General features: G+C 48.4%; 1 protein-coding gene across 1 annotated transcript; it reads right to left on the bottom strand.

The window, feature by feature from the left end:
• Nucleotides 1-6,913: 6,913 nt before the first annotated feature.
• LOC123521143 (zinc finger protein 699-like) lies at nt 6,914-12,207 on the bottom strand. The gene is made up of 3 exons (XM_045285429.1): nt 11,855-12,207; nt 9,723-9,891; nt 6,914-8,544 (listed from the first exon to the last, which is right to left on the bottom strand). The coding sequence occupies exons 1-3, from the start codon at nt 11,886-11,888 to the stop codon at nt 7,278-7,280; spliced, it is 1,470 nt and encodes a 489-aa protein (XP_045141364.1). The 5' UTR covers nt 11,889-12,207; the 3' UTR covers nt 6,914-7,277.
• Between the last annotated feature and the right edge of the window lie 802 nt (nt 12,208-13,009).

The following is a 13,009-nucleotide window of genomic DNA, read 5'->3' as shown; positions in this document are numbered from 1 at the left end:
TGTACTGATTTAAAGCTTAGGTGTCTGGACACTAGTTACACAAACATTGGGGGTTGATGACAGGGAAAAACATTCAGTGTCACTCATTCACAAAGGCAGAACCAGGCCTACCAGAATAAGACTTGTCATCATAAAGCGAAGGGGAGCATTTAAATAGGAAAGACATGGTAGTTCCAGGAGGAGCTCTGAGCAAAGGTCCCACAGTGACCACCATTGCCATCGCCTCGGACTAACAGCCATCTATCTGCTTCAACAGGGCATTTCAGCCTTGAGTGCTCCGGAGGTTGTCAGCTCCTCAAATGCTACCAAAGTGAGCTGGAGCGATAGCTAAGTTCACTTAGTGGGGTTTCCACACAGAACCTTTCTGGTGAGTGTCGGAGCCTGCCGACGAGTTGAACGGTCCTGAAAGGGGGAGTGAGGATTAAGGAAAAAAAGAGAGACAGAAAGTATTGGGAGGGCAACAGTGAATACTGAAGCCCCGAGTTTATTCTACATCTTCCTTCTATACATGCAGAAACAATCAGGGTTACAATTAGTTTATTATGACAATATATCAGCAACTCTATATTCTACCAGGTCAAGGATTCTTTGATAAAAATTAAACATTCTGTTTTCCCAGAGCTTGCCTATGTCCTTGTTCTTTTTCTCAGTCTCAAGGTCAAACCACAGAAGCAAACAGCAGATATTGACACCTGGGTCAGGATATCTCAGCTAATTCAAGGCTGAGTCTTAATGGCCTTCAACAGGTGAGGCCCACGAAGACTGTCACGGGCCTCCAGAAACAGAGTCAAATGTCTCTGTAGTCTGTAGCACACGACTCGCCTAGGAGGCCCACTGTTTTGTTGTTGTTATGGTGGTGGTTGTTGCCAGGGGCCGCATAGTTGATTCTGACTCATCGCGATCCGTGTACCAGAGAAGGAGACAGTGCCGTCCTCACAAGTCCTCTTAGGTTGGACCTCCTAGTTGCATCGACAGTAGGAATCCGTCTTTCCCAGGGGCTTTCTCTCTCTCTCTCTTTTTTTTTGCTGACCCTTCAGTTACCAGGCATGATGTCCTTTTCTGGTGAGCGGCCTTTCTCCTCTCTCTCTCGGTGGTGGAGATATCACCTGTTGTCAATCTGAGGCATAAGCATGAAGGGGTGGAGGTCAGCCTGCCAATCAGGTTGCAACTTGATGACCTCATTTGGAGGTGCCAAGGAGATAAATAGCTCGCTGGAAGGCAGGCACACCCACACTCCCTGCTAGACATTCCTGTGGGCAAGACACATGGAGCTGTGCTACAGCCCTGGAGCTGAAGGAGCTGCGAGGAGACCCACGCCAGCGCTGAGATGCTTACAGCACCACTGGATCCACAAGACTTTCCACCGTCTGTCCTGTGATCTCCCCACATCAGGCATCATTGCATGTGCTTCATGAGTGTGAAGAGGGATTTATAAGTTGGTAGCAGACATATGGACTAATATCGGACTTACAGATTTCATCTGTACTGGGCTGGGATGTTTTCTCAATATCCAATTTCTCTTGCATATAATGCTGTTTCTTAGTCTCTCCGGATTAACACATCCATCTTTCTTTTTAAAAAAAATCATTTTATTGAGGGCTCTTACAACTCTTATCACAATCCATCCATCCAACCAGTGTGTCAAGCACATTTTTACATTTGTTGCCATCATCATTTTCAGAACATTTCCTTTCTACTTGAGACCTTGATATCAGCTCCTCATTTTCCCCTCCCTCCCCCACCCTCTCTCCCTCATGAACCCTTGGTTAATTATAAATTAGTATTATTTTTTCATGTCTTACAATGTCCGGTGTCTCCCTTCTACCACTTTTCTGTTGTCCGTCCCCCTAGGAGGGGGTTCTAGGTAGATCATTATGATCAGTTCCCCCATTCTCCCCCCAACACCCCATCTTCCCCTTGCTCTTGTGGTATCACTACCCTCAATATTTGTCCTGAGGGGTTTGTCTGTCTTGGATTCCGTGTTTCCAGCTCTTATCTGTACCTGTGTACATGCTCTGGTCCAGCCAGATTTGTAAGGCAGAATTGGGGTCATGATAGTGGGGCTGGGGGGAGGACCCATTAGAGAACTAGAGGAAAGTTGGTTTCCTTGGTGTTATCCTGCACCCTGACTGGCTCATCGGTTCCCTGTGACCCTTCTGTGAAGGGATGTCCAATTGTCTACAAATGGACTTTGGGTCTCTAATCTGCACTCCCCGTCATTCATATTGATTTGATTTTTTTGTTCTGAGTCTTTGGTGCCTGATACCTGATCCCATCGACACCTCAGGATCACACAGGCTAGCTGGTTTAATCTTCAAGGCATTTCCACATTCTTTATATTCATAAGGTCTCTCATCGCTGTGCATTCTCATATGTCTAGTGAGGGCTAGCTTACACTTAAAAGCTCTCTCACATTCCTTACATTTATAAGGTCTTTCTTCACTGTGAGTTGAGGAATGTACACTAAGGGCCTTAAGGCATTTGAAAACTTCCTCTCACTGCTTACTTGCAAAAGGTCTCTCTTCATGATGAGCTATTGTATGTCTGTTGAGGGCAGAGGAATACTGAAAGGCTTTCTCACATTCTTCACATCCACACATTTTACCCCAGTGAGCTCTTTCATAGGATTCTTATGAGTCAAGGAACAAGGGAAATCCTTCTTCACTTCCTCCCACTTTGGATCTTTTTCTTCCTTAAGGATTCTCATTGGAGTGGTTAGGGAGACAGACCACTGTAGGCTTCTCCACGTTCTTTACACTGGCAAGTGTGAGATCTGATATGACTGGTATCAGACATATGGGCTGATATCAGACTTATTGACTTGATCTGGATTGGACTGGGATGCTTTTTGAATATACAATTACTCTCCTCTACAAAGCCCTTTCTTATACACATACACGTCTCCCTGGATTTTTTTCCCTCTAGTCTACCCAGACTATAGGGCAACCTGCTACAGGGCAAAGACCTAAGAGATCGGTGGAAACAGAAATTGAGCATCGTGTTGAGGATTAAATACACCTAAATGAAGCCATGATGTTTTCAATCGCCTTCTATGCTGTCAAAAGCCAGACAATGAATAAGGAATACTAGAGAGTAACTGATATTTTGAATTATGATGTTGGCAAAGCTGATTAAGTACATGAATCCTGCTAGAAGCTTGTTAGTCTGGGTAGACTAGAGAAACAAATTCATAGGCACTTACAGGTGTACAGTGAACCCTCGCCACTTCGCGCTTCGACTTCCGCGGCTTCACTCTATCGCGGTTTTTGCGTAACAGCGCATGCTCTGTCATGACTGCCACTGATTGGCTCCTACTGTACACGCTTGATGCCATAAATAATATAATAAATAATAAATGATCATTGTAACGTCCAAAATGTTTTACTGTATTTTCCCTTTTTCGTTTAATAAATTGGGTCATACGAGTGTCATGGTGACGAAAGGGTGTTTTTTCATGTCCTCTATGCTCTAACTACGAAAATATTTGGTTTACAAGTAAGGAATCCTACTTCGCGGAATTTCATTTATCACGGTATGGTCTAGAACCGATTAACCGCGATCAACGAGGGTTCACTGTATCCCGCTTCTATGCTCTGCAGCTTCTTTTAGCAAAACTGCAAGCTAAAGAGAATGCAAAGCTCCACTTGTCCGTTTACCTAAGGGACACGGGTGTGGGTTCGGCCCATACAAGCTTGTCCCGGGTTGAAGCTCGGGGTCCATGCTCGCGCTGAGTCCGAGTTGGACGCCAGCAAACCTCTTAGAGCTGCAGTCGGTCTCGGCTCCTTCCGTTGAGTCAACAACCCGCTTACCACCCGCCGTGTTCCTGCCCGGAAGCTAAATCCGGAGGCACCGCGAGACCGGAAGCGGAGGTACTCTTCCCTGAGAAGCCGCGCGTGCTTGGTCCCGCTCCTACCTGCACGTCTGAGGTAAGTTTTCCCGCCGTCCCCGCGTCCCGTTGCCAGTGTTTCTGATACAGACTGCCATGTTTACGAGAAAGGCTAATATAGGTGGTGAGGGTTTATAGAAGTCACTCACCTAGTGTGGGTGAGATGTGTGTGGGACGGGATTCTCCAGCTTGAACTGCAAAGAATCGCATCCACACGGATACAAATGAAGAGAGTATGGGGCAGGGAGGTCTGGGTGGGACCCAGTGCAGAGTTTCCATGTCCGAACGGTGTCCCTCCCTCTCTGGAAGGATGGTTCTCACCAAAAAGGGAGCTTCCAAATCCTGCACTTTTATTGGTCCACGCAGTATGAAAACTAAATGATGCTGTAAATCCCTCCGATCTCACCTGCCCTCACTCCTTCACCTCAGCTGGACTGCTCTGTCAGGAACGTCAAACAAAGCTCACGTGGCCCTCTGAAGAGCGGCTCATCCCTCACCGTTAGCATTTCTAACCCTTCACCTCTCCTCAGATGAATGGACAGCGAGAGCCGGGAGTGGTCCTTTGAGGAGCCGCAAACTAAGAGAAAAAAGTGAACATAAACCCTGGCTTGGTTCAGGAGAACCGCCCGTGGTTTTAAAATAGGAAGAGATAACAGAGAAGTAGGTGAAAGTACCAAGTTCTATATCCACACACATACATTTCCTAGCCCTATGTGGTCAGTCACTGCCTTAAGATCCATCTGACTCTCCGTGTCCCTGCAGCACAGAATGGGACGGCACTGCAGTGTTCCCCAGGTGGTACTCAGTCTGTGGGGTAGCAGACGGCCACTTCGTCCCTCTGCAGGCCCACGGGTGCGCTCCAAATCATGCACCTTCCGTCTAGTTGCTTGTGCACCGCAAGTTCTCCCAGGAGCAATCGGCATACCGGATGCCCAGATACTTGTTGGTAAATATCGTTCTCGAATAAAACAAATGAGGGTGTCGTGGAGAAAAGTCTGAAGCCTGGGCTTGGGGAGGAAAAAGACAAAATATGCCTTCAGCAGAGGCCAGAAATCATGTACGGATCATACTAGGTCCATTTTTTTTTTAAAGCTATTAAAGAAAAACGGGACTTAGTTTTCTCTAAGTACTAATGACTAGATCAGAAACAACTTTGAGCCAAAATGAGAAATAATAATAATGCTTATCTCTATCCGTCCCTGGGTTGCAAGAGCCTAACTTACATACAGCGAGTAGTTAACAAATCAAGCTGCTTAACTCAATGCTGTGGGGTGGATGCTGACTCACAGCGGCCCCACAGGAGAGGGGAGAACTGCCCGTGGGTTCCCGAGACTAACTGTACAAGAGCAGACAGCCTCATCTCTCACCCGGCGACCGGCCGCTGGTTTCAAACTGCTGATCTTGTACTTTCAGCCCAATGCACCACCACTTATGCGACCAGGGGTCCTAATCTATGTCAAGCCTTTGGGAAATTAAGGCCTCCTCCTATAGGGTCTCAAGTCAACTGTCCTTTGACCGATGGTGTCAGATGCTTGTCTGTCATCCGCTCTCATTGGCTGAAGCCAGAGGGGATGATGTCTGGCTCCCTCCCCAGGCTATTCCCTCTACCGATACCCAGTGCCCATGCATGCAACCTCCCATCGCTGACCAAGAGGGACAGGTGCACCGCAGCAGCCAAGACCCACAAAAAAAGCAGGTGGGTGCTACTTTGCAAATGAACACCCCAAAAATATTTGTTACAACTGCACTGTTGTTAAATGTTCCATTGTATCTGGAAACATGTCCTTACAATTTCCACATGCAGAATTGTACACGCCCTGCTGTATTTAGAAGCCTAGTGGCCCTTGGGTTTGATGTTTGGCTGCAAGGTAGGCAGTTCAAAACCCACAGCCACGCCTTTGGAGAAAAATGAGGCTGTCTGCTGCCGTCCAGCTTTCTAGTCTCGAAAAGCCTACGTAGGTTTGTTCTGAGTCAAAATGAACGGGATCACAGTAGGCTTTGGTTTGGTATAAATTGGAGGAGGGGGGCCTTCCACAAGTTCGTGGAAGTTTTTCATGATCGTTTCATTCCCCTCTCCCATGAGCTATTTGAAGCTCTGTGATGTACGATGGAAAACACTTACCTGTTTTGACTTAACCTACTCATTCAAGTTAAAAACGGACTCCTTTGTAATGTGGGGATCACCCATACTGCTTTAGACATCCTAATTAAAAAATTGAGAAGAACGAGAGACGAGAAAGGCACTTCTTGCTGAATCCCAATGAGGAAACACGGAGGGAATGATGGGAACGGAGATTTCCATCCCTAAACACTGGAGTAGCAATAATCAGGTCGGCATTGTCATTGGGGACAAAAACTCGTCGGTCCAGCGATGATATCTGGACAGTATCAAAGAATAGCCTATAAGAAACTTGATACTTATGGAGGAAACATCAAGTATTTACCTTTACAATAGAGGAAGAAGGCTGTACATTAAACAAGTGCACAAAACACTCTTAAGATAGACACAACAAGAGGAGCTTTAATTGTTTGAAAAATAACATAAACAAGGGCACTGGAAGTTATAAAACCACATTGTCTCAAGAGCACACGGTATAGCCTTAATTGTAATAGTCAGAGAATGAGGAATCACAATGCACCGTGCATGAGAAGGTGCACACACGCATGAAGACAGCCGCACAATCACAATGACACGCTCCCTTGACCCATAGATATTTAGTATTGATAAGGACCTGGCCAAAGATACAATGTGTTGAAGAGGACCTCTTCCACCGTTAATAATGGTCACGTACTCACTTCCAAAATCTGTCCTTTAACCGTACACATTCGAAAACTTCCCTTTTGAAATGATAGCAGTAAAGCAGGAAGAAAAAAAAACACCCCAAAACGTATTGCTTTCTACACCACCTTCTAGATCAGCAGTTCTCAACCTGTGGGTCGTGACCCCTTTGGGGGCCAAATCAGGGGTCGCCTGATTCATCACAGTAGCAAAATGACAGTAGCAACAAAAACAATTTGATGGTTGGGGGTCACCACGAGATGCGGAACTGGATGAAAGGGTCGCGGCGTGAGGCAGGCTGAGAACCACTGGTCTAGATGAATAAAAATGACTGGACGGGTCGGCATTCCTTAAATTCCTAAGGCTTCCCCACCGTGGTTCTTTTCTCATAAGCTTACTGAGGACAGAGTGCTTTGGGCTCATCCCTCACAATCACAGGTTTCCACTGTGGGGCCTTATGTATTGAGGGAGGGCTGAGGAATCCCAGGATTTCCCACATCCCACACATCCGTGAGCCCCCTCTCCACTGAGCATTCTCACGTCGGTAGTGGAGTGTGAGCTATGGCTAGACGCCTTCTCACTGTGCTTATGCTCAGAAGGCCTGTCTCCATGTTAATTTCTTACACACTCCGAGAGGCAATAGGAACACCTGATGGCTCTCCCACATTCCCTGTAGATGTAGGGTCTTTCCGAACTGTGAATTCTTATGTGTGAAGTCAGGTGCGAGGAATGGCTAAAAGCTTTCCCACATTCCTTACATTGATAAGGCCGCTCTTCGCTGTACGTTCTTCCACAGACAGTGGGGTTGGAGACTTGTCTCAAGGCTCGTCCACATGCCTTGCATTCGTAAGGCCGCTCCCTGTGAGTTTTTAAGTGTTTACTGAGGGCCGAGGAGTCAATGAAGGATTTCCCACATTCCTTACACTCACAAGGCCTCAGCCCGCTGTGCGTTTTCACATGTCGGCTGAGGTGGGATGAGCACCTGAAGCATTTCCCACATTCCTTACACTCGTAGGGCTTCACGCCACTGTGAGTCCTTTTGTGCTGGGTGAGGGATGAGGACTGGCTGAAAGCTTTCTCACACTCCTGACACTTGTAAGGCCTCTTCCCATTGTGAGTGGTTATGTGCGTGGTGAGATGGGAGGCACACCGGAAGGCTTTCCCACATTCCTTGCAAACATAGGGCCTTTCCCCACTGTGAATTCTTCTGTGGATGGTGAGGCTCGAGGGTTGGGTGAAGGCTTTCCCACACTCCGTGCACGGATACGGTCTCTCCCCACTATGAGTTCGCATGTGCTGAGTGAGGGAGGAGGCGTCACTTAAAGCTTTCCCACATTCCTTGCACACATAAAGTTTATTTCTCTTATGAGGTTTTTTAGGTACATGGAGGGAAGGAGAGGTGGATTGTTGACAATACGTTTTGCATTTACTCTGATGTGTCCAGAAGGAGGATAAACTATGGAATTCCTCCCGACACTTGCAACATTCAGGGCATTTCTCACCAGCGAGTGTGGCCACGGGATTCGTAAGGGTCGACATACAAATGAAGTCCTTCCCACATGCCTTACATCTGTGTGGATTTTTCCCATTCAGAGTGCTCCCGGAAGTGGCTAGCTGAGGACAGCTGCAGGCTTCTCCACATCCCTGAAACCGACAGAAGCTGCATCCAGGGCGAGGTCCGGTACAAAGATGGTTATCTAACGACTGAATCGTGAAGGCTTTCCCATATTCACCGCATGCCAAGCGATTTACTTTGGGAGGATTTCTTTGCAGCACAGGAAGATTGGAAAGGCGGCTCACGGTTTCCCCAGACTGCCTGCCTTCATGACTTTCACAGAGGGTCTCTATTGGATGACTTCTGTTAGAAACAGGCAGCACGCTGTTGGGAGAGAAATGAGTTCCTGTTAAAACAGAATGGACGTGCACGGTACGTCCTCCTGGCGTGCCTCCTAGGTGATGTCAGACAGCAGAACCACAATCACTCCCTGTGCATTTATTTTCTTCTTCTTTCTCCCTGTGCATTTCTAATGCCTCTGAACATTAAGTCTCAGGAAAGTGGGTTTCAAACACCTGCTGTCTGACTTAACATCTATGAAAATGGTGCATCCTGAAAATGTTTGGAAGACGTCACTTTACAGCTCCATAGCTCCGTAGTAAAACAGAGACTTAGTCTCCACACCTCTATATCCAATCTGACCAATTTCCAGTGCCAACCTCCTGAAACTCTCAGGATGCCTGCAGGAGGCTGGGTGATTGGTGAGACTGTGGAGCACGCACAATACAATTCACGGCACGTGCTAAAAGCGGTCAGCTGCCGTCTCTGAGTCGGGTACTGCCAACGGTTTCCTAGTTGGTTCAATAGACAGCAGCAGACGTGGCTGTTAGGCGCTGTTTGATGACGATCACTGCTGAACCGTCATGAATGAAACAAGCCCTGACCGATATGTACGCACACATTCACACGTAAACACGTGTATGCGTGTGCAGGTCACTGTTATAGCACCTTTGTCCCGAGGCACTGTGATATAAAGTTTATTGTGTCAACCTGGCTGATAAACACAAGTGGGATTAATTGAAGGGCAGAGAGATAAATGGCTCAGTGAGCCTCGCCTTTGAGTTCTCAGGTCTCTTGCTTTCTGATGGTCGGACCAGGGTGCAGATGCCTTAGCTAGTTCCCTGCTTCAGCTGGCAAGGCTCACTTCCTGCAAGACATCCCTGAGGAGAAGCCACATGGACCTACCCCGATGCAGCCCTGGGTGCTGAAGCAGCCATGTGGAGACCCCTGTTAGTGCTGACATGCTTATACATTCACTGACTCAGCTTTCCTCCTGCAGTCGGCATCATTGCGTGTGTTTTGTGAGATGGAGGAGGATGTGTCGGACATATGGGTTAATGTTGGACTTCTGGGTTTGGGCAGCACTGGCTTGTGATGTTTTCTTAATGTGCACTTACCCTTTCTATAAAACTCTCTCTTATACATATGAGTTTCTGTGGATCTGTTTCTCTAATGTACCCAGACTAAAACACACCATTTCCTCTCATTTGCACGATACTCACCTTAAATGCATGCCCCAGTTTGCAGACTGACTCTTACTGCCATGCGGTTTGGAGACTTCTCTTAACAAGGAGGACCATGCGGCATTCTCCACACAGTGCACCCCGGTACGCTCGCTGGATAACTCCTCTCCACCATCACTCACTCCAGTGACTGCTTCCGGGAATCCAACTTGAGGTTCCCAATAGGAAACGACAAGGAAAATAATCAGGGGGCAGGAAACACTCCGTGGACACAGGCTCAGCTCCATTTCCCTGGGGCACGTTGGCCGGGGCTCAAAAACAATTTATGAGGAAATACTTCTGTGAGGCTTGGCAATGGTGGCGGCACAAATGGGGTAACTGGGAGAGCGAGGTAGAAACACACTGGACATAACGCAGGTGTGACGTTCAATGGCAAAGAGCCACAAGGAGCATCTTTCAAGTCAGGAAGGAAGCTCGGGGAAGCAGCTGGTGGAGGTGGGTCCTCACTCCTAAGGATAACTCCCTCCATGCGGGGGCTGCTGCTTCAAAACTCTTGCTTTCCGGCACAGTGGCTTTGGGTGAGTCCTCCCTCCACTGTGCTTAGACCTTCTCCTTTGCAGCTCTAGGAAACTGAGCACTGGGCTGTAATCTGCATGGTTGGCACTGGGACGTACCAGCAGCTCTGTGGGACAGGGACTGGGCTTTCTAGTCCCGTTAACGGTTACAGCCTTGGAAATCCACAGAGGGAGTTGGAAATCCACAGAGGGAGCTGGGAGTTAGCACTGGCTCGATGGCAGGGAGTTTATTTTCTCTTATCCGTTTGGTTCTCGAGGGAATCAAATGGGGTGCTCAATGCAGAAACGCCCGTCACAAAGGAAGACAGACGGTGCAGAGCGAGAAACATTGTTCTGGAGAGGGAACCAGTGTCTTCCACTTCAGGGTCTCTAAAGCCAGACAGGAGTGGGTTTATTTAAACAAAGGAATCCTGCTTGTAAAACTCTACAGGTTCCCAAGCCATCAATCTCTCAGGGCTCTAAGGTGGTCTGGAGGCTGCGGTCCTTAGTTACCTAATCTCGGGTCAACCTGAGCTAATGGGTGGAGCCTAGCCTGTCAATCAGGTCGCAGCTTGATCACATCACTGGGAGGCACCACAGAGATAACTATCTCCCTGGAGGCCAGACCCATGCTGTCTGCCTTCCCTTTCCTGCTCTGGAGATACTCAGAGAGATGGAGGCGCCACGTGGAGATTCGTGCCAGTGCTGAGATGCCTCTATTGCCACTAGATCCACAAGACCTGCTACCCACTGGCCTGTGATCTTCCCACATCCGGCATTATTGCACGTGTTTCTTGAGTCTGAGGAGGACTTTATAGATTGGTATTGGACATATGGGCTAATATTGGACTTAAGGACTTGATCTGGACTGGGCTGGGATGTTTTCTCAATATTCAATTGCTCTTGTCTAGAAAGCTCTTTCTTAGACACACGTGAGTGTCAATGAATTTGTTTCTCTAGCCAACCCGGACTCACACAGAGGCCAAGGCCGACACAGCATTTAAACTGCTTCAGGCCTTTCCAAGTGGAGGAATGAAAACTCACTTTAAAACCTGGAACCTCCATGAGCCTCGCCTTTCTGGTTCTCGGGTCTTTTGCTTTGTGATGGTCGGACCAGGGTGCAGCTGCCTTAGCAGTTCCCTGCTTCAGCTGCAAGGCTCACTTCCTGCAAGACATCCCTGAGGACCTACCACATGTACCTACCCCGATGCAGCCCTGGGTTCTGGAGCAGCCGTGTGGAGACCCCTGTCAGTGCTGAGATGCTTACACATTCACTGATTCGGCTTTCCTCCTGCACTCGGCATCATTGCGTGTGTTTTGCGAGATGAAGGAGGACTTTGTGAATTGGTGTTGGACATATGGGCTAATGCTGGACTTGTGGGCGTGGGCAGCACTGGGTTGGGATGTTTTCTTGATGTGCACTTACCCTTTATATAAAACTCTCTCTTATAAACAAACAAACAAACCTGGACCTGATGCTCCTGGGAAATTCGCGGGACCAGGCCTCTGATTTAACGGGGTTTTCATATTCCTCGGCCCAAATGCACAGACAACGGCAGCGCGTCAAGGTGTGTTCTTGAAAGAACAGACATTCATGAAACTCGACACCATCCTTACCTACGGAGTCCAGGTTCGTCAAGGTCTCCACCATCACATCTCTGTAGAGCTTCTTCTGAGCAAGGTCCAGCAGAGCCCACTCCTCCTGGCTGAAGACCACGGCCACGTCCTCTGCGACCACGGAGTCCTGAAACGGCCCACACGCTCTGGATCAGCAACGGACCACGCACACGGATGCGTGCAAGATGAAATGTGAGCCAGATGGCTCTCCTGGGGAGAACCGAGGATTCCTGGGCACTCGACAGGTCTGTTCTCTTCGAAGGTTTTCTCGTAGGGAATAGCCACCGGTGTGGTCACTACATGATCTGATGTCAACGAGAGTATTAAGAGTGAAGGGGTGGAGTCTAGCCTGCCAATCAGGTTGCAGCTTGATGATCACATTTGGAGGTCCCATGGAGATAAATAGCTGGCTGGAGGCCAGACCCACACTCACTCTCTGCTTCGTTTTGGTGATAGATACATTATCTGGTGTCAACTAGGGGAGGGGTGGAGTCTGGCCTGTCCATGAGGTCACGGCTTGATGACCTCATTTGGAGGCACCACAGAGATAAATAGCTGGCTGGAGGCCAGACACTCTCACTACCAGCGAGACATTCCTGCAGACAAGACACATGGAGCTACGCTGATGGAACCAGAGCCCTGGAGCTGGAAGAGCCACGTGGAGACCACGCCAGTACTGAGATGCTTCCACCGCCACTGGATCCACAACACTTTCCACCCACTGGCCTGTGATCATCCTGCATTCGGCATCATTGCATGCGCTGGGTGAGTCTGTAGAAGAATTTATGGACTAGTATTGACATATGGGGTACTATCAGACTTATGGACTTGATCTGGACTGGGCTGCTCTCTTAATGTGGAATTGCTCTTTGATATAAAGCTCTCTCTTATACGCACACGAGTGTCCCTGGATTTGTTTCTGTAATCCACCTGGACTCACAAGAGCAACTCATCTCTCTCCACTACACTCGCGTCCTTAATAAGTGCACCATGTTCACGGACCACGGGAAGAGCACCTTCCAGATCTCGGACGTGAAGGAAGCTGAGACGGCGACACAGAACAAGAGGGGCAATGTCAAGACTGCGACAGACATCAAGGGGGACCACGAGGTTGAGGACAGGAGGGACACCGTGTCATGAGTGCACCCTCTTCTG

Source organism: Echinops telfairi, unplaced genomic scaffold (genome assembly GCF_000313985.2).
Source record: "Echinops telfairi isolate 266 unplaced genomic scaffold, ASM31398v2 ScPeMD7_7470;HRSCAF=8508, whole genome shotgun sequence".
Classification (NCBI taxonomy): Eukaryota; Metazoa; Chordata; class Mammalia; order Afrosoricida; family Tenrecidae; genus Echinops; species Echinops telfairi.
Note: the sequence above shows the minus strand (reverse complement) of the source record. Positions and strands in the feature narration are given on the sequence as shown.

Bases quoted from the DNA above. Each gene is read 5' to 3' on its own strand.
- LOC123521143 (XM_045285429.1), bottom strand. From the start codon at position 11,888: ATGGTGGAGACCTTGACGAACCTGGACTCCGTAG. The intron at 9,892-11,854 runs GTAAGGATGGTG...GGGAACCTCAAG, and splicing joins GACGAACCTGGACTCCGTAG to TTGGATTCCCGGAAGCAGTC. The intron at 8,545-9,722 runs GTGAGTATCGTG...CTCTCCCAACAG, and splicing joins AACTGGGGCATGCATTTAAG to CGTGCTGCCTGTTTCTAACA.